Here is a 21,185-nt window from a genome sequence, read left to right as displayed (position 1 = left end):
AGAACGGCAGCAGGGCCCTGCGTGTCCCCGGGCTCAGGATTTGTGCTGCTTCAGCTCCACAGAGAGAGCCACGAGTCACGTGAAAAAGCCAAAGTGTTTATTAAGGGAAGGCAAAGCAAAGGGGTGAACTGGGAGGGAAAAACGTGGATGGGCAGGGTGTGGGGGCTGGAGGGAGGGAGCTGCCAACAGGGAGGGAGAAGGCAGGAGCTCCTGAAGCTTGCCACAGGATCAGCTGTGACCAGCAAGAGCTGCTGGGCCTGCAGCTGCAGCTGGTCCCCTCTGCTCTGCAGGTGGTTCCATCTTCAGTGGGAAGTGGGGGTGGCCAAAGGACACTGATTCTTCCCATCCTGCAGGCGCAGTTCGGCAGATCTTGCGTCGAATGTCAGCTGGACAAATTGCTTTATAAAGGAGGGGCACTCGTATTCGCTCAGAGCTTGAAGGGCTGGAAAAGAAAGGAACAGTGCCACGGTCAGAGGCCTGATTGCTGGAATCCAAGCAAAGCCTCCTGCCAGGGCCTTCCCACCCAGCTTTGCCATGGCCAGGAGGGAGCGGCAGACAAGGGCTTTGGCCGGAAGGCGCTGGCCTCGCATCCCCTACGTGTCCCTGAAAGCTCTCCGGGCTCTGGCCCCACTGTCCCTGGTCCACACAGAGAGCAGAGCCCTGGGCAGCCCGGGCAAGGATTGTAGCTCTGGGGCCAGGATGTGCAGCTGCCCCCGGCGGTCCCCGCTGGCACACGGCTGCCCTCACTCACCCTCACTGAGGACCTGGAGCTCCTCCTTCTGCCCCATCAGGAGCACTCCGGCCACCCCTGGCAACACAGAGGCTGTGGCGGCCCCAGGCGGCACAGCTGCCCGACACGGGCGCTGCCAGCCCCGGGGCCGCACGCCCTCCTCCCCGGGCAGGGCTCAGCCCGGGCCCTGCCACTCGCTGCCGCCCGAGGGAGGGCACGGCTGCGGGAGGGCGGCGGCAGCGCCGAGGGCGGGCGGGGCTGCAGCGGCCCGGGCGCGGCTCCCGCTGCCGGGGCAGGGCCGGGCCGGGAGGCGGGGAGGGACGCCGCTCACCGATGATCCTGACGGCCGCCTCTCGCAGGGGCCTCTGCGGGCTCTGCAGGCGCGGCAGGGCCCAGCGCAGCTGCTCGGCCGCTCGGCTCTCGTCCTGCAGCAGCTGCGGGGAGCGAAGGCTCGGCGCGGGCTCTGCCCCTCGGCCGGGCGCTCCCTGCGCCCAGCACCGGCCGAGCCGGCCCGCACGGCCCAGGGCAGGGAGCGGCGTGCGGGGCGCGGGCTGGCGGCCCCGGGGGCGGCGCTGGGCAGGGACACAGCTGCCAGCCCCGCACACTGAGCACCGGGGCCAGGGGGCTTCTCCAGCCCGCGGCTGGCGCTTCCAGGCTCTCCTTACCAGGTGCTCGGCAAACTTCATCCGCTGCTCCTTCCTCAGCAGCTCCTCCATGTCCCTCCTCCTCAGGAACCGGGCCGCACAAAGCAGTGTTTTCAAAGAGGCCTGGAGAGCAGCACACAGCCAGAGGTGGAACCAGAGCCCAGGGCACAGGACCTGTGTCCCTGTGCCAAGGCCATGCAAGGCTGCAGCCTGCCGGCTGCCAGGGCTGGAGGCAGCCGAACCCCTTGCCAGGGATGCAGCAGCATCACACAAAGCCTCACCTTGGCCACACGCCGGTTCTCATCATGCCAGCGCAAGAAGAGAGGAAGCAGGCTGCGGCTCACAATTCTTGTCAAAGGCTTTTTGCCCTCTTCCACTACCAGCTCCATCACCTTGCTGAAGAGCTGAATGGAGAGCAGCTGCACATGGCTGCTGTCCTGGAACAAAGGAAAAGACCTCAGCACCAACTACTCCAGGCCCAGCAGGGCAGAGGCCTAAAACTGCACAAGATACAAAATTTCTAGGCAGCCTGGAGTGCTCCTGGCTGGGGGCACAGAGCCTTACATTCTCAAAGTGTGGCAGGAGTGGTTCAGCCAGCTTCAGGGCGGTGATGCCGGGTATCTTGAGGTCTTTCTCCTGGAGCATATAGGTAAGCACGGAGAGGATCATCCCAACCATCTCTGCATCGGGATCAGCCAGCTGCTCCAGCAGGTGTTGATACAGGCCACGTATTCCTCCACTCTGTGTGCAAGACGAGGCTGTGCTGTGAAGCTGAGGACAGCTGCAGCAGCAGCAGCTGCTTGGGGCACTCAGGCAGCTGAAGCGGGAGGCAGGAGAGCTGGGAGCAGCTGCCTCTGGTGCCAAAGGCCAGCCAAGCCCAAAGGTCTGTGTTCCCCAGCCCCACGCTGCCAGTGTGGCTTCAGCCACTGCCCCCTTCTCACCAGCGAGGGCTCCTTGCTGAGCACCACGAGGCCTCTGAGCTCCAGGCGCAGCCTGTCCCTGCACTCGCTGGGCAGGTGCCTGGATACGACCAACAGGGCACTGTGACCGTGTTTGCTCAAGTCCAGACACTCCAGGAGCTGAAATGCACAGGGCAGTGATGGGGACCCGGCCAGCAGGAGCCTGGAGCCGCACAGGGCCGGGCCCAGGCAGCAGGAGAAGGGCGCGGGCAGCGTCCCAGGGGCTGCAACTACCAGAGGCCAGAGAGCTGGGAGGCAGCTCAGCCAGGCAGGGCTGGCCATCAGGCTCACCTCCACAAAGAACGCCAGGGCAGGCAGATGCCAGCGTGGCTGCTTCCCGATGAGCAGGCTGAGCAGGTGCAAGGCGATGCGGGAACACAAGGGGGCCAAGCCACAGCGCATCTCCCTGGCAGGGTGAAAAAGGCACCAAAGCCCTAAGCCAGGCAGGAAAACCTCTCCCAGGACTGACTCACAGAGGTCTGATCTGTCCCTAGCACCCTGCCAGGGGACGTGGGTGCTTTGGGAGACAGCTGCTCCTGGGCACCCTCCTCTGCCAGCCTTTTCCAGTCTGCTTGGGTGCCCCTATGTGACAAGGCACTCTGGCCCAAAACCACGGGGACTGTGTGGGGCACTCCGGGCACAGGGCACAAATGCTGGTGGTGGTGGCGGGGAGAAGGGGCTCTCACCTGGCCAGCAGACCGACTGCATAATGCTGGGTGTCGGCACAGAGCAGGGTGTCCCAGACCTGCTTGCACTCCAGAGCCACCAGCTTGTTCTCAAAGCCCAGTTGGCAGAGCAGAGCCTTCACGGCCTGCACTGCAAACCTGTGTGCCGAGCAAAGGCCAGGTCACACTGGGAGCGCTGGCACTGGCCACAGGGCCATGGGAAGGACAGGGTGACTGGCACCTGTTAGGCTTGGTGGGAAGGCGGTGTTCCTCCTGGCACGCTCTCCAGAAGTTCTCAACCTCTTCTGGTATCTGCTCTGTGGTGGCGAAAACTTGGAAGAGCAGAGCCACAAACAGCTGGGCCGAATGAAGGACTACTGCGTCGTGCCACTCGGGCATGTGGGCAATCTTCCACAGCACCACAGTTGCCTGCAAGGAGAGAGCAGCCCGAAGCAGCGCTCAGTACCCAGCTGTGCATGTGGCAGGGCCCAAGGGGAAACGCAGGGCAAGCAGCCGGCCTGCTGGCCCTGAGCCTGCCCCTAGCCCAGCTTTCAGCCCAGCAGCTGAGGCAGGGAACTGCAGGGCGGGGAGAGCATGGAGAGGCAACCCGGAGGGTGAGCAAAGGCCAGTTGCAGAAACTCACAGCCAGGGCAAAGACGGCCTCGTTATCCCCACTGTAGAAGAACATGCTGTACAGTGGCCTGTCCTCTATCACAGAGAACAATGCTGGAAGCACCTTCTGCACTGCGGGTCTTGACGTGCCGATGCTTCTCCACATCAGTACAGCAGCCCTGGGAGCAGAGCTGCACGTCAGTACCGTGCCCTGTGCAGCCGCGTGGGGCCGGGTGACAGAGCCCCGGTGCCCGGAGGGGCAGGGGGGAGCATGGCAGCAGCTCAGGAAACAGAGGGGCCCGAGGGTCCTGGAGCTCTCTGCCTGTCTCTCTGGCAGACCCCACTGGACAGGCTGTGCAGGGTGAGGAGTCCTATGGGCCGGTGAGCACCGAGCTCTTGAAGCCCTTGTGCCCCGTACCTGTCACAGGATGGGGCACAGCGCAGGAGGCTCATCACCACATTAGCAGGGTGCTCTTCAGCCAGGCTCAGAAAGTCTGTTTCCAGCCCCGTGTCCGCAGTGACACGGGACACGAGTCTCTGGTGAATGTCCCCCACCCTGGCTGCCACCTGGAGGAGGCATGGGGATAGCTTGGAGTGCTGTCTAAGGCAGCAACTTGCCCACCTTCCCCCAGGAAGTGCTTGCCTTCCCACCCCACTGTGCTGGCCTCAATGGCTGAGGGGGCCCAGGGGACGTGGCCTAAGGGGCCACACGATCCTGGGAGGCCTGCAGCCCTGGCCCCAGGCTGCTTACCTGCTGCTGAGATGAAAAAATATCCTGAATGGGAGCAGGAATCCCAGTCCAAGTGGGCGTGCTGTTCATCTTTGAGATGGCCCGAGTCCTTGGTGTCCTTCTGTGGCTGTTTGTTCTGGCCGTGCCCTCAGTGAGGGCCATGACAGCCTTCGCCTGGCCCGCAGCTGTTGCCCTGTCCGAGGTTGCTGCGTGCTCAGAGGACGCCGCGCTGGCACCAGGCCGTGCCCGCAGCTCGCCGGGCCTGGAGCCGAGCTCGGCCGTGCCCTCGGTGGCGGTGGCGCTGGTCTTTCTGCGCCGAACACGCAGGAACCTCCGCAGTGCCTGCAGCAGAAGGAAGGGCGGGAAGAGAGGGACGTTCCATGGTCTGCTCCAAGCGCGGGGCTGTGCCGAGCAGTGCCAGCAGGCCTGGCCCAGGCGGGGATGGCCGCAGGTACCTGTGCCGCTCTGCGGAAGCATCCGCGGGTGGGATCCTGTTCTCGTGTCCCGTCCTTTCCTGCATCTGGCAAAGAGCAAGTGCAGCCAGAGCTGAGGGGCTGCAGGAAAGGCTGGAGAACACAGCCCAGCCATATGATCCCCAGGCAAGGACAGCCCTGGGATGCCCAAGAGACAGAGCACGGCCACCGAGAGGGCAGCCCTGACCCCTCTTCCATCCTGTCCGTGGGTATGTCCAGAGGGGCAGGGATGGGATGGGGCCAGGTTGACTGCAGGCACCAGCCCTGCGGCCCAGCCCTGCCACTCACCGTCCTGCAGTGGTTGCAACTGCTCTGGCTCTGCAGGCTGCTGCGCTGGGGCAGCTGCAGGGCCGTTCTTTTTCTTCCCCCGAAGCATCCTGAACAGGCTGAGCACTCTGCCTGCCATCCCGCTGTCTGACCTCGAGGGCACGTTTGAGACAGATGCCTCTGCAAAGGTCCAAGTCAGCGGGTGCTGCAGTCCCGCCTTCCAGGTGCCTGCGACAGAGAAGCCTCAGGAAGGCCACAGGACAGCAAGTCCTGCACTCTGGTCTCAAGGGCTCCTGTCGGAATGACAGGAGACTCCTTGTGAGGGATGGAAGTCACCAAGTCCCACGGCCTGGCCACGAGGGCACCGGCCGCAGGGATGGGAGATGCCTCAGGAAAGCTCTGAGTCACCAAGTCCTGCAGTCTGGCCGCAAGGCCAGCCACAGGAGTAACGCCTCGGAAAAGCTCCGGGTCAGCAAGGAACGAGCTGGCTGTGTAGGGTCTCCTCACAGCACTGCTCTCTCCCGTCCTGTCCCGTTGTGTGCACCGAGCACTGGGGCCTGCCTGCGTCGCCGCCAGCACCTATGTCAGCGTGTGTCACAAAGGGCTGCTGGCACACCCTGTCCAACTCCGTTCCACAGTGACCGTGCTGCAGCGTGTCACAAAGGGCCCTCAGACACGCTGCCATGTGCCCTGGGGCCTCCCCCACCCCACCCAAAGTGCCTCCAATTGGAAGGAATGTGTTGCCCCAAGTGTCTAAGGCAGCCCAGGACACACCAAAATCAACCAAGTGCTCAGGGAAGGACTCTCCACAGTGCCTGGCTTGCACAGCCCAGCCTGGTGCTGGCCCTGGAGCAGAACAGCTTCCAGCAAGCAAGAGGTGAATGCATCTTGCCAAGAGTTGAAACACAGCAGACAGGGACGTGGCATTAGTGTGTGCATAAAGGCCTTTGAATTCACAGCTCTCCATGAAAGCTTTGGGGCTCTCATGTGGACAGAGACGATCCGTCTCAGACCTGTGCTCAAAGCGGGGGAACACACCCTACCACAGGTGCTTGGCTTGGTCTCCACAAGCCCGGCAGATGTCAAAGCTGCTCTTCACATCCTTCCCCCTTCCCTGCTCCTCTGCCAAGTGCAAGGGGCCTCAAGGACTGAAAGGAGCGCAGGGAGCCAAAGGGAGACAGCTGCACCTACCTCACTGGGGGCTCCTGGGCGTGGGCATTGGGGGCGAGAAAGCCAGATTTTCAGGAATAACGTGGGAAAGCACCATTGTCTACATTAGGGAAAATTCATTCCTTTCCCATGATTCAAATACTGATTCAAATGCTGTACTCCCTTTCACATCTGTACCCTTTGTATCTTTCATTAGTTACTCCTGTAAAAACTTTTCCCCTCCCCATCCCCCTCAACATGTATCACGCCACCCTTTGCCCTCCCCACGAACTTTCCAATGACCCACGAGTTGGGTCATTTTGTGCGTAACCCCTCTTGCTTGCTGCTGTGCCTAAAAACGGTAACTTTACCCAAGGACATTGCACTCACCCTGGTGTCCTTCTAACTGGTTGTTACCCGATCCTGCTGTCCCTCTGACTCACCGTCCGTTCCTCAGTTTATCTTCCATCTTTTCCTATCACTTTTGGACCTTGCAATAACTCAGTTGAAATTATCCAGGACTCGAGCTTCCCTCTTTCCATCTGGTGAAAAGAAACATCTAGCCAGGGTAGAGCAGGTGGGATTCTGACCCTGGGACCTGGGGAAGCAGTTGCCTTGAGAATCAAGCTCCTCTCCTCCAAAGACACTTCCCCAAATGTCTGCATTTCCCAGAGAACACCAACACACACATCAGAAACCCTGGCAAGGCTGAATTCCTTCTGCTCCTTGCAGCACAGGCACTCCAGCTCGAGCTCATCTTCCTTCCCCCAGCTCTGTGTCACTTCCTTCCCCACGCCCACGTGTCGCTTTGGGCGCGCAGCCCCGGGCCCCTACAAACACGAGCTGCCCGCTGCCTCTGCACGTGCCTGAACTCCTGCCTGCACTCACGGAAGCAAAACCAGGCTGTTCCCAGCCAGGGAGCGGAGCCCTGTTCCCGCAGGAGGCTCTGGTCAGCCCCTTGCAGGACGCTCCGCTGTGCACGCAGCACTTCTCCTGCCCGCCCAGAACGCTCCTGGCACAGCAGAGCACAAGCTGGCCGGCTCTGGGCTCAGCACTCACCAAACATGGGCACAGGAAGACGCAGCGGCTGTTTTGCAGCCATGCCCAAGACAGCTGGGAAGGGTCCCCTGCCTCTGGTCTCACTTGGTTGGCTTTCTGAGTGGGCCTGAGGCAGGGGCTGCGATTCCTCACTTGTGGGGAGAGCAGAGCTGCCAGAAGCGCACCCAGCCTGCAGGCACTGCCTGACAGCGCTGCGGCCACTGGGACGCTCGCGCCTCTGAGTCACAGCCACTGCACTGCTGCTGCTGCTGCTGCTTCATTTGCTTTGAGGCACACCCAGAGCTCACTGTTAGGCCACCATGGTCTCTGATTCTGCCCTCTTCCTGTCCCTGTGTATGCATGGAGCATTGCTGTGCTTTCAGCAAGCTCTTGGGCAGAACTTCCAGCATGGCAAGCTCCTCTGCCCTCGGTGGATGTTTGCCATGGAAGAGCATACTCAAGCTGGCTCTTCTAAAACCCAGGGTCCTTGTTCCCTTCAGCGTGCTCAGCACGACCTTCAACTCCACGGTGCTGTGCAACTGGAGCAGCAGGACAGGGACCTCTGCAGCCTGAGCTGCCCTTGTTCCTCTCTGCCCGTGCAGAGACGATGGCGTGGAAGAGAATGGCAGCAGGGCCCTGCGTGTCCCCGGGCTCAGGATTTGTGCTGCTTCAGCTCCACGGAGGGAACCACGGGTGAAGTGAAAAAGCCAAAATGTTTATTAAGGGAAGGCAAAGCAAAGGGGTGAACTGGGAGGGAAAAACGTGGATGGGCAGGGTGTGGGGGCTGGAAGGAGGGAGCTGCGAAAAGGGAGGGAGATGGCAGGAGCTCCTGGAGCTTGCCACAGGCTCAGCTGTGACCAGCAGGAGCTGGGCTTGGAGCTGCAGCTGGTCCCCTCTGCTCTGCAGGTGCTCCCATCTTCAGTGGGAACTGGGAGTGGCCAAAGGACACTGGATCTTCTGAGCCTGCAGATGAAGTTCGGCAGATCCTGTGCTGAACATCAGCTGGACAAATTGCTTTGTGAAGGAGGGGCACTCGTATTCGCTCAGGGCTTGAAGGGCTGGAAAAGGGAGGAACAGAGAATAAAAAAGTCTTGACTAGCATTGATTTGTTTGTTGTTTGTTTTTTAAAATTTTCTCGTCTCTTGATAGCTTAAGAGTTCCAGTCTATTTTTTACATTTCTTTTTTTCGGTTATTTGTTTTTCTGATCTACGGAAATCTATAATATCTTCTCAGCTTTTTTTTGTTGTTGTTGTTTGTTTGTTTTGTTTGTTTGTTTGTTATTTACATCATGACTGCCATGGTAAGTTACTACCAGACAACAAAAACTTTATGCACTTTGTGTTTGCACTGCTGGAACCTGTGTCAGCTGTGTCATGCTCTTTGTGTGCCCATAAGGTGTGACAAGGAGCAGCTGTAGTGGATGTCAAAGGAGTGCAAGGAGGGGTGGAGGAATCAATTTGCATTCCTTAGAAAGAAGAGAAACAGAAGTACTGAGATGGCTTTACACTACTTCTGTGATGGATTTCTGGCATATTGTAATACAATTATCTACAAGCAGGAAATCAGCAGGCTGCTGAAAGAACTACAGCAGAGAGCTGAATATCCCTAGTGCTGAAGGGCAAGGGATTTAATTTGTCCCTAAGTTGGTAGGGATCTCATTGTGTGATAAAGTAAATAAACAAATTGTGGGTAAAATAAATCTGCGCACATCCATGTTGAGACACTGACTGGCGAGGTGTCTGGATGTTGTGTGCATAAGAATCTCTAACCAAATACCAAATTCTAATTGACTTTCACTAGTGAATTCATACTGGATTTCACAAAGGCAGTTGTCAATGCTCTGCAGTTGAACAGCTTCTTGAATTAGGAGAAACTTGCTCACTATTCTGAGCAGACTGCATTCTGAAAGTGCAGGTGAAAGAGTTAAAAAATCCCATCAAATATGACTTAGCAGAGAAAGGATTTCTAAAAATTGCATTGTAAATAGAAGCATATTTTTCTGATTTTACTTTCATTGTTCTGTAAAATTAGGATGACTTTTATGAATACAAGATTTTCTGTTTATTGAACAAAACAAATTCTTTTTTTCTTTACAAATGTTTGCATAAATTAAATACTATTTCTATATTTCAGAAAGCTGTGGGAGAGCTGTGGAGAGTTCTGTTTAAATCACCCCAAGTGATTTCTAAATCACTTCTAAATTGTTTAAATCATCTCCAGCCTATAAGATAGGAAACTCTTTTTGTTAGAGAAGCAGCTAACCCTGTCTCTTCATACTTGAAATATCTGATGCTTTGAATAATACATGACATTTGAATGCTGATTTTGCATTTGGGACCCAGATCATCTACTAATCTTTAGGGATATTGAGACCTGATATCCATCTCGGCAGCTTGCTTTATGCAGTAACCAGCTGCAAGCAACTTAAAGAACATCAGCTGTGAGAGTCACTTCTAAAACTTCCTGTCTCCAAGGTTAAATTATTTAAACAAATACTATAGGTTTTTAATAAGATGTAAAATGTATAAGGAAGCTTTCATAATGGCTTAGTGAGGTATAAATGGACTGTGATTGACTGGAAATACACCTAGGTGCTGTGATGGTTCCTTTTTGCTATGGAAGTGTGAGCCTGCTGTTACTCCGGAATGACAGACTTCATTGTCGGGAAAACAAGAGGTTGCATAGAGCAAGGAGTTTCCAACAGTGCAAACCAGCACCAATCATTTTGCAAGTCAGGACAGCCTTCAATCACGTTTCTTTCCAAGTTTCATATTGGATGCTCTCATGACTGTTTTCTGTTCACAGACTCATCTGGAAAATGTGAAGATCCTGAGCTGTTTACACTGACTAATCCCTCAGGCTAGGAAATAGAACAGAAAACAATGCATGTGACAGACTCCTTAATCCTTTTATGATATCCATCTTTAATAGGCATCCTGATGGCACACAAGAAACCTGACTGCAGAGTGGTCGTGCATACAGAGCACATGTCACTAGTTGCTCAAAAGTGGGCCTGTGGGTATTTCAGGCTGAGTGGGTGGGTGTTTTCTATATCACATGCATGTGACAGCTCTCTTCATGTAGTAGGTGAGTGCAGTAACTGATGTTCCACCACTAACATTTGTTTAATGCAATCAAAGAAAAGGGTTTTTTCTTTACATTATTTGTTTATATATATCCAACTCTGTATCATAATGGATTCTGAAAGCCATAGTGACTTTTTCATCTGCTGGGTTTTTGTTGGTTTGTTTTTTTTTTTTTAAAGAGGTCTAATAGCACAGTTAACACAGTTGAATTATTTCTCCATGTAAGAAATTTCACTCCATTTTCCGCTTTCCACATTTATTTAGTTTATTTTCATCAGGTGCCAGCTTGCTCTCTGGCAAACCAATCTCATTCCATATTAGTTTGTGATGAGGCCACAGGGCAAAACAAAGCAAAAATAATAGGAAAAAAGTAGCCAAGAAAAGAGAAGCCCTTGACCTCCTTCCTTGATGTGGCAGCCTCGTTTGATTGAAATATAAGTGTTGTAGTATAGATGAAAGTAATTCCTCTAATACAAGAAGTATAAATTTATTTCTAGCTCCTCTCAGTGTGGAATTTGTGTGCTAGATTTGGATAGTTAACACTTTGTGACAGGAGTCATGATTCAGCAGAAAATATTTTCTAGTTGAAAAACTCGCATGACTGATAGCTGGTGAAAACCCAGCACAAGCAGAAAGTTTGTTTGGCCACCCTGTCTTAAGAGCCTCACTCCTGAGTGAAATTGGCAAAATGAAGCCAAGATCTTTCCAAAGGCTCGGGCCTGTTTATTGAAAGTCAAGACAAGCGCAGAGGAGAGCCCAGGGTGAGCCTGGGACCTGGGCGGCAAGTCCGAGTTCCAAGCTAACAATGCTGCGTGCTGCACAGGGTGTTTCCTTGGGCACGGGCTGGGCAGAAGGACCCAGGTGCTCAGCACCCGGGGCTTTTAAAGTCTCTTAAAGCCACAGGAGTGATGCGCTCTCAATCCACCTGTTGCATGCTCCTTGTCTTGGTTGTTGGTTGCTCCATAAGATGGTGCATCTCTGGCCAATCATTCCAGAGTTCTGAGGCTTTATTGGCTGGCTGCTCTTGCAGTCATGTTTCATATTAATGTCATCATCTCATGAGGCAGTTTTCTAGCAAATTCCCTCACCCAGATCTCACCACCCCCTCTCTAGTGAGGATGCATTCCTATTTCAGAACATTTAATTCCATAACTTACTACTCTATAACTTACTACCTAAATTAAGTATAACAATTGATTGCATTAATTAACAAATCATGACCCCACCTACAAAAGCTAACTTTATTTATAACCCTACTGCCAAGAATTTGGAGCTCTGTTCCTGCGCCTTTCTTGGCAGGGCTCCTGGGGCAGCTGGTTACTGTGCCAACACTACCTGTTCTTCTGTATCAGATACAGGAGTGATGAGAGAAAAAAAGAAAACACAGTCTAAAGCAGGGCTCCTTGGGCAGCTGGTTACTGTGCCAACACTACCTGTTCTTCTGTATCAGGTACAGGAGTAATGAGAGAAAATAATAAAACACAGTGTAAAGCAGAGCTCCTGAAGAAGGGACAGCCACAGTGTGTCCTTTTGTTGTTCAGAAGCTTCTCACCGTCAGGGAAGGGAGCAAAACTGAATGTAGGCCTGTGATGGAAACCACATCAAAACATACCACTTTAAACCTGAACTGGAAACGCAATGGTCCTCTTGTGGTATTCACATATTCTGTGGACAGAAAGAGACTTCATTCTCTGCCAGGATTTTCCTGAGAAGCTGTGAGAAAGCTCAGAGAAAACAATTCTTCTCTTAATCTCTGCACCTGTTGTTGTGCACATGTGGAATGTGTTCTGGAGGTTGTTTACCAAAAGGTAGTTTCCTAATTGGACTCTGGTGCTGGTGTTGGATTCCTTGCCCAATTGGATCCAGTGTGTTGGACTGCCTGGGAATGGAGATGGGTTTTTCCTAGTAGTATAGTGTAGTAGTGTAATATAATACAGCATAGCTTAATAAAGCAATTATTCAGCCTGTACTATACTATAATATAGTATAGCTCAATAAAGCAATTGCTCAGCCTTCTGCAATCATGGAGTCAATGCACATTATTCCCCCTGTTTGAGGGCACCCTGCCACAGAATAATCCTATAAGGATTGATCAATGGCCTTTAACAGAGAAAAAATTAAATATCCTTAAGAGATTGGTAATGGAGCAATTACAGGTCCAAGATCACATCACACCCATGAATAGTCCCGGGAATTCACCAATATTCCTCATCCACAAGAAGACATTGGGCTCCTGGAGGTTGCTTCATGACCTGAGGAAGATGAATGCAGTGACTGAAGACATGGGACCTCTTCAGCCTGGACTTCTTTCTTTAAAAATGTCACATTAAAAATGTGACTTTGTGGTCTCATTTTTCAATGGGACCTTTCTGAGAGATATCCTTTGTTGAGAATAGAATGGGTTTTTCTTCCCTACAGGTTTCCAAAGACTAGTTTTACAGTGTTAGGGATGATAGCACAAATTGTCATTAAGGCCAGAACAAGATTGTTCAGTTTAGCAAGTCAAAATTTGCAGTTATCTATTTACCACTGAAAAAAAGATTCTCTTGATTGGACAATGCAAAATTCTGATGATTTACAATATGCATTGTTAAATTTTCCAGGTATTTGTTCTGTTCCTTACGTGGCTCACAAATTATTGCAAGCAAAATTGAGTTTTAGAGAGGAACCTATGTTAAGTGAGGAACCTTTAAAGGCAATAACTCTCTTCCCTGATGGATCTGGGAAAAGTCATAAATCAGTTGTAATTTGGTTGAACTAAACATCTACAACCTGGGAATCAGATTTTCAAATAATAGAAGGATCTCCTCAGATTGTTGAGCTTGCTGCTGTGGTTCAGGCTTTTCAGCTCTTCCCAAAACCTTTTAATTTAATCAGAGATTCTGTTGCTAATGTGGTTGAAAGATTAGAAGGATCAGTTCTAAAAGATGTTAGTAATGACACTTTATATTGTTGGCTTTCCTGTCTTTATACATCATTGCATTATAGAACTAATCCATATTTTGTTTCTCACATCAGGGCTCATTCTTCACTTCCTGGATTTTTAGTGGAAGAAAATGCGAGAGCAGACAAACTGACAATGGTCATTTCAAACACTTTGCCAAACATTTTTGAACAAGCAAAACTGAGTCATGTCTTTTTTCACTGAAATGTGCAAGCACTTGTGCGAATGTTTCAAATTTCTAAAAGTCAGGCTAAAGCTATCATCAGTACATGCCCTGACTGCCAGCTTGTGCAGCCTCCTGTTTCCACAGGAGCGGTCAATCCACGAGGTTTGCAGAGCCTGCAGTTGTGGCAAATGGATATCACTAAATACCTTTCCTTTAGTAAATTTAAAAATACTCATTTTTCAGTAGACACATTCTCTGGTGCAGTTTTTGCTTCTCTTCACACAGGTGAAACAGGTAACCATGCTTGTCAACATTTTTTGCAAGCTTTTGCTTCATTGGGTGTGCCCCAAAAAGTAAAAGTCTGCAACGGTCCCGCATATATATCTCAAAAATGTGCCACATTTTTAAAGGATTGGACTGTTTGTCACCATTCTCCCACAAGTCAAGCAGTTGTTGAGAGGACACATCAGACATTAGAACACATTCTTGATCAAGAATGGGGGGTGGGGTAGAGATCACACCACAGATGAGGTTGAACAAAGCTTTATATATTTTTAATTTCTTGAACTGCTCTGTTGCAGAACCTGATCCACCAATTTTTAGGCATTTTTCAAATAACACACAGGCAAAATGAAAAGAAAATCCCCCTGTTTTAATTAGAAACCCTGGGACAGGACAAATTGAAGGTCCTTTCTGATTAATCACTTGGGGCAAAGGGTATGCTTCTGTCTCTACAGGTGCAGGAATTAAGTGGGTCCCAGTGAAAAACATCAAACCATATCACACCCCAGAAGGTGTTGATGAGTCCAAGACTGTAGAAGCAAGTACGCAGACGTGAGCTGAACAGAGGGATCACGGGTCACACCTGACGTTCCTTGTTCATTGCTGGGACCTGCAAACTCTGATTTTATGCTATTTATAAATGTGTCAGTTGTTGGTTTTGTAGAGCTTTTTTGGCAAAAGTGTGGTTTTTGTTTTGTGATGTTATGGATCCCCTCTGTTGGGTTTTCAAAGGTGAAGTTTTTATTAATGGTCAAAAGCAAAGTTTTTAAGTTGAGGAAGATATGGGAGGATCTTTTGCCAAAAATTAGCTGACGAAAAGAATGGAGCAAAATTGAATGATGCACTGATGTTGGTTGGTTTTAATTGTTTAACAATTTAATAAACTAATGCCAATGTCACTGTTAAACAGATGTTAACATTGTTGGGCATGCTACCCTTTGAAATAGAGCAGCTGTTGATTTTTTTTTACTGGCACATGGACATTGTTGTGAGGAATTTGTGGATTGTGTTGCATGAACCTGTCTGATCATTCTGAATCCATCCACAAATGTATACAAAAGCTGAAAGATTTGACAGCTCCAATTAAAAAAGATGGTGGGTCCTGGTTAGATGATTGGTTCCAGGGATGGAGCTTTGCACTTTGATAAAGAGAACTTTGGAAGATAGGTCTATATGTGTTGGGTGTTTTGGTAGTGATACTGTAGTACTAACTTGCACGCCTCAGTGTGTGTCACAAATGATGGACAAAACTATCAAAGAAGTGTTTAGCATATAAGAGACATGGGTAGGAAATGGATTCACAGAGAGTTCTCGAAATCTCACAGAGATGGTGGCTGAAGGTATTGACATAGAAGAAGGTTTTGAATTAAGACCTTGGAACAGGTGAGACTTCTTCTGACGATGACTTGTAATTGCTATCAGACATGACTTATGCCCTTTGAACTGACTGGACTTCTGCAGCATTAAAATTGCTGTGCTGTAATATAGCAAGGCTTAATGTGAGCAAAAAGGATGCTTTAAGCAAGTAAAAAGCAGATATACTATAGTAAAGCTATGATACACAAGGTAGTTAAGAAACAACACGGTTTTGAAGGGTTTTTTTAGAAAAACCAAGAGGGCAAATTATGGGAATCCTTAAAATCAGAAGGTTTTGGGAAAGCTGCAAAAGGCAGGGCTCAAAGACAGCGGAACTGCGATTAGAGCTAAGCAGCAGCCATGAGATAAGTCAGCAGCGAAATTACATAAGACGTAAAAAAGTAAGGACAAATAGAACAATGGTCTTTGTATTAAAACTTGGCTAGAATAACTTCCTAAGATGCAGAAAAGTATATCTAGTGAGATATTAGGAACTTCTAAGCTTAATAATGGAGCTCTGTGCATTGTATTTTAAGGCTTACAAGTAGGTATTGTATTCCAAATAAGCAAGCATTGTTTGAACAAAAGGTACCTGTGCTTCTAGGGGTTGGATAGAACTACTGTCAATATGCTTTTGCTTTGTGGGATTGGTCAAAAAAGTTTACCTTTTTAAGGTAAGGTAACATCAAGTTCTTTGTGTGCTGCCGGGGATGTGAGCTGCTGGCATCTTCCCATTGTCATAACCATGTAATGAGAGTGGAAACCAAACAGCTGGAAAACAAACAGCTCGAGGCGCGTTCCTCAGCATTCCTGTCCAGTTCATGGATTGACACAGACCCCCAGCCAGCAATGCTGTCCTCTCAGGAAATGTGGAGGGACATGGAGTTATTCAGCTTTATGAAGAACAGGCCCCAGGGAGACTTTAGCTCCACTTCCCAAAACTTCAGAGTGGCTTTGAAGAAAGTGGGAAACAGCTTTTTTAACAGGACCACTTACAATAGGATGTGGTCTAATATTTTGAGGGACAGATTGTAAACAAATCAAGTTCTTATATGAACTGTCCATGAGGTAAGTAGACTTCAGGATGCTTGTCTGTGGTTTCCACTGAAGTGTATTTTAGGCAGCTGAATATCATGGGGTTATTATACTGTTATATTATTTACTGAAGAGTCAAAGATGCACCTTCACAACAACCCCCTTTCCTCCTTTTTTCTTTGTATAATAAATAAAAATAAGGGCAAAACATGGGTTTTGAGCTCTGCCTGGGTCTCTTTTTCACTATGAGAACTTGAAAAAAACCTCTTCTGGATGAGGCTTTTTTCAATGGAAAAAGAGAATCTAGGTTTAATAATATATTTTTCTTTACCAGCCAAGTTCATGGCTTGATCAGGATCATGAGCTTGGTTGGGGGAGGTTTTTTGTATTTATACTTTAGAAACAAACTTTTACTAATATCTAGTGCACGAAAACTTTAGACATGAATAACAATGCAAGGAATCCACCCTTCTCCCCGTGTCAAAAGTTATACATTTGTTAGTGATTTAATAGATGACTTTTAACTTTTAAAATGTGTCTTGGTTTGAAAAGACAGGTGTCTGCTAAGGGAGGAGATCTAAATCCCCTCCAAAGGGTTTTCTCCTCCTCCTCCAGCAGGCTTCTTGGACCTGCGCCACCTTATTGACCAAATTTGGATGTTTGGCAGTGAAAGGCCTGACCCATTTGGAGGGGACCCACTTCAGGCCTGAGAGAGTGGACACACAAGCATATCCCCTCCCCCAGGTGACTAAGTTAAAGGGCCCCTCCGTCCTCCAGGTCTCAGGGTCCTTTATGAGAACTGGAGGCTTTTCTTTCGGCTGCAACCGATTGTGATGCCCGAAATGTCTGACGATTGTTGGGGTTAGATTTTCAAAAGAACAGTTTAGAAAATTAATGGTAAACAAGGCCTTGGCGAGTTGGACCTGGGGGGACTCCATCTTCATTGCCGATTGTTGTTGCTGAAGGACCCTTTTGAGGCTCTGATGGGTCCGCTCCACTACCGCTTGGCCTGTCGGGGAATAGGGGATGCCGGTTTTATGTTCTATTCCCCATTGCTGCAGGAAGCTTCGCAGCTCCCTGGATTTATACGCTGGGCCATTGTCGGTTTTTAAGACTTTTGGGATGCCCAGCACGGAGAAAGCCAAAATAAGATGTTTCTTGGTATCAATTGCTTTCTCCCCTGTGTGGGCGGAAGCAAAGACCGCGCCAGAGAAGGTATCTACAGATACATGAACATACCTAGATCTGCCGAATTCGGGAACGTGGGTGACGTCTGTCTGCCACACCTCACAGCTCTGCAGCCCCCGGGGGTTAGCTCCCACGCTGACGGATGGGAGCTGGAAAGATTGGCAATGGGGAATAGAAGAAGGCAGAAGGAAGAAACCTCCACTGAAATGGAAAATGTAAAACCCCTCCTTACAAATTGTTATAGTTTTGAAATTAAGGGGGCCTCTCAGGCAAAGATGCAGGAGCAGGAATAATAGTTCTTTATTAGGGAAGAAAATAAAAGTCAAATAAACAATACAGTAATACAAAACAACACTGCCAGGATCAGAATACAACCTGACACCTGTCAGCGATGGAGAGAGACGGGGAAGACTGACTCGGTGATCAGAATCCAATTTTATTGTGGGATACAAACACTTATATACTATTTCAGGAAGACTAGTAATGTGTACTACAATGATTAGGTTAAAATCACGTACACAAACTTATGCATATAACAACATCTCTTGCTTGCAGAGTTTAATGGGATTTTCTTTTTCTGGTAAACCTCTTTGATTTAATCTTCTTGCAATCTAAGTCTATCTTTCAAAGTTCCATTTGCTTTTGGCAAGGCATCCTGTTATCAAATCTCTTATGTTAACCAGGTCCAAAGTCCATCCTCTGCCTTGTGTCCTCCAACACTCCAACAGACACCTGTTGGTCAGGGGGTTGGTAGCAGTCCAATTGGAATGGTGGCTGCCGTCCTCCTGGAGTGTCAGGTGTGGTTCTGTTGAAGCAGTGATCCTGTAGAAAGGTGTAGTCATCCTCTGAAGATCCAGTGGTGGTGTAGATGGGCCTGGTCTTCCTCTGGGAATCCAGTGGAAAAGGCAGCTGCTCCTCTGGGAATCCAGTGGAAAAGGCTGTCCTGGTGTCCAAAATCTCAGATGATATCCAGTTAGGAATGCTTGGCTGCTCCCTCTGCGCAGAGCTTCTCACAATGTGGGATGATGTGGTTTTATCAGTCATGCTGTGGCACTCAATGTCCCATTAACAGCAGATGTGTCCCCAGAGGGAGGATTGGTTGTGGAAGAGATAAAGAAAACTGCCCAATTAAGAGAACATAACAGAGCCACACCTCTTAACAGATGGCAAATAGAATACACACATCACCTTGCAATCTAGGACAAAATGATGACAAGTGGTAGAACTTCAGTGAAAGAACTTTGCAACAGTAATTTGGTTATGACAAATTTATGTATTTTTTTAAATGAGTATCTTAGTGGATATCCCTTGGATCTTAACCATCCTTCTTGAAACAAGGCAATAATAATTAGTAGGAGTACTAGGAAAACACATATTAATAGACACACTAAGATTTCCTTGATGCACAGCAGTTATTGCCTGAAGAAGAAATAGCACATTTTCCCAATTATAGGCCTATTGATTTTGGTCCTAACAATTGCAAACAGTCATAATGAGTATTGTACTATGAACTCTAAGGCGTATTTTACAAACAGTTGTACATTTTTCTAACTTTTGTGTGATAACCCTTCAGTGTGTTTATTAGAGTTTTTGGAACATGACAGCCTTGATTTGAAAAGCTTTGTAGGGCAATGTTGGCTTTCTGTTGGACTTGGTGAGAAAGTGGCCCTCTCTCAGCTGCTGTGAAATGGCCGTGGCATGTGGCCAGCAGCATCTTTTCAGGACGGCTTGCTTGCTATTGCTGACACGGCCCCACACCCTCGCACGCTTCTTTCCACTGTATTTTGTTGGTTGGGCCCCCGCAGGGGCTTTTCCTACACTCTGCTTCTGGCTTTGGTGTCTGCAGCTCTTCTCAGATCCGACCTTGGAGGCAGGCTCGGGAGCAGGGCCACTCCCGATGCAGACACGCCGGGCTCCACGGAGGGGTGACTTTGGAGCCAGCCCACTCGGTTTCTGTGGTGATGGGAATTGCGGCGGCCCCGGTGCGAATGGTGGGGGGCGATCTCAGCGGCTGCGTGGCACAGTGTAATGGCTGCGGAATTCCCCTGTAACCCGGGAGGGCTCGGAGCGGCTGCATGGCATGGTGTCCCCAGGGGGGAGCAGAAGCATTCCCCACATGGTCTGCTCCCCCAGGGCAGGGCGGCGTGGTGTGCCCGCCCGGGTCGGCTGCCGGGGCTGTGGCGGCCGCCATCTCTCCACGTGTCTGGATTGTGCAATCGGCGCCACCGGCCCTCTGGATGACATCGGTGTCCTTGGCTCGGGCAGGCCCCGGATGGTCTCTGTTTTCCAGGATTCCCCCACTCCCTGGGGCTGTGCTGGTTCCCACAGCCGCTCCACATTGGTCAGCCACAGTCCCAGTAGCAGAGCACGTTTTCACAGCAGCCGGGGCCTGCCGGCTCCCGCGGCAATGCCAGCTCACACACAGGGTGGAAGGAAGAGGCGGTTGCACTGCTGCCCTTCCCCCTTTGCCTTTCATAATCCAGTTCTTTAATAAGTCCAGAACAAGTGTCCATGGTTTTATAATACCGATGGCTGCATCATCGCCAAATGAGACTGCCTCAAATATATTTTGTCCAGCCCTCTCCCAAAAGGGCAAATATAAAGCATCCTCTTTTGATACGTGCAGCTCATGGTTTTCGCGCCATGTGAATAAAGCTTGTAGAGCTCGCTCATCATAGTTTATCCCTCTTCTTTGAAAGAAGAAAATCAGTACCTTCGTTACAGAGTTTTCTGGTCCTGACATCCAAGCTCCCATGGTCTCCTAAGTGATTCCAGTCCACAAAAACAGGACTAGAAACCTCGCAGCACTTTATGCTACTTAGCAAAGTCCCAAGTTTTCACCATATCAGCTCTGTCACCATTCCCAGCTCCCAGGCTGTATTTCTCCAGTTCCAAACACCGATTTGGATACTGTTGCTCTTGTAATCTGGTTCCCACACCATTTCCCAGCTCTTATGTTGCTTGTAATCTGGTTGTACACCGATTTCCAGCTAGGTGGTGTTAGTTCTGGTTTGCATTTGTTCCAGTTAATTTCTTGGGTGTTGCTGTGAGCTGGAAAAGGGGTTGAACACCAGAAGAGAAGAGAAGTAGGAGAAGAGGAGAGGGGACAGAAAAGTAGGCTGTCAGGAGAGAATGTAAGTTGCCTAGCACCCAGCCAAAGGGGAAGGGGACAGGGATCACCCGAAGCTGGGAAAAGCAGTCAAAAGCAGCATTGTGTTGGTGTGTGTGTATGTTCAGCTCTCAGGAGACAGAGATACACAGCCAGCTCAGTTGAATCCCTACTAGGAAGAAGGTTCTCGTTTGCTTTAATGACTTTATTTCAATTTAATGGTAACTAAGAGTTTGTTTATTCCTAACACCTCTATCCCAGCAGCTCAGAGCGGCACTGCACAGTGCTTGCTGTGCTCCAGAGAGCACAAAGCAGGCTGGCCTGGTGGCCCTGAATATTTCTGCAGAACACTCTGCATTTCACACCTTTGCTGGGGCTCAGGACAGAACTGCAGGCCTGCAGGCACTTCCTGGCAGAGCTGTGGGAGGCACTGGCTCCTGCAGATGGGAGCTGCCAAGCTGTCAGTGCCTCAGGCTGGCCTGGCTTGTCCTGGCAGAAGTGCCGTGCCTGAAGGACACTGCCCTGTGCTCCAGCCTGCCCAGCAGCCCGGCTCCCTGCGCCGCTGCCCAGAGTGCTGCACACACTGCTGCCCTTTGCCAGGAGTCACAGGGCAGCCGGCAGCAGAGTAGGAATCCTCAGCCAGGCCACCGGCCCTGGGCTGCCCCTGGCCTTCCTCTGCTCCTGGGCAGACTCCAGACGGCCAATGCCTCCAGTCTGGGCTGTGCCCAGCACGGCTACACTTCCCCTCGGG

The 21,185-nt window shown here is 50.3% G+C and overlaps 1 protein-coding gene across 2 annotated transcripts; it reads right to left on the bottom strand.

Annotated features, from left to right (window-relative positions):
- Window positions 1–4,536, bottom strand: LOC135290373 (maestro heat-like repeat-containing protein family member 7). Of its 2 annotated transcripts, none has more exons than XM_064404277.1 (11): window positions 4,362–4,536; window positions 4,029–4,177; window positions 3,642–3,789; window positions 3,240–3,427; window positions 3,020–3,157; window positions 2,625–2,739; window positions 2,316–2,453; window positions 1,939–2,115; window positions 1,656–1,811; window positions 1,396–1,497; window positions 1–442 (listed from the first exon to the last, which is right to left on the bottom strand). In XM_064404277.1, the coding sequence occupies exons 1-11, from the start codon at window positions 4,500–4,502 to the stop codon at window positions 428–430; spliced, it is 1,467 nt and encodes a 488-aa protein (XP_064260347.1). In that variant the 5' UTR covers window positions 4,503–4,536; the 3' UTR covers window positions 1–427. The 2 variants fall into 2 exon arrangements, 1 of the variants encoding a protein (XP_064260347.1); XR_010353149.1 differs by lacking the exon at window positions 1–442 and adding an exon at window positions 1,143–1,164 and having other exon boundaries at window positions 1,656–1,806.
- Between the last annotated feature and the right edge of the window lie 16,649 nt (window positions 4,537–21,185).

Source organism: Passer domesticus, chromosome Z (genome assembly GCF_036417665.1).
Source record: "Passer domesticus isolate bPasDom1 chromosome Z, bPasDom1.hap1, whole genome shotgun sequence".
Lineage (NCBI taxonomy): Eukaryota > Metazoa > Chordata > Aves > Passeriformes > Passeridae > Passer > Passer domesticus.
The sequence above is the reverse complement of the archived record's forward strand: the minus strand, read 5'-3'. Positions and strand labels throughout refer to the sequence as shown.

Bases quoted from the DNA above. Each gene is read 5' to 3' on its own strand.
- LOC135290373 (XM_064404277.1), bottom strand. From the start codon at position 4,502: ATGGCCCTCACTGAGGGCACGGCCAGAACAAACAGCCACAGAAGGACA. The intron at 2,740-3,019 runs GTGAGAGCCCCT...TCACCCTGCCAG, and splicing joins GCAGTCGGTCTGCTGGCCAG to GGAGATGCGCTGTGGCTTGG. The intron at 1,498-1,655 runs GTGAGGCTTTGT...GCTGCTCTCCAG, and splicing joins AGAACCGGCGTGTGGCCAAG to GCCTCTTTGAAAACACTGCT.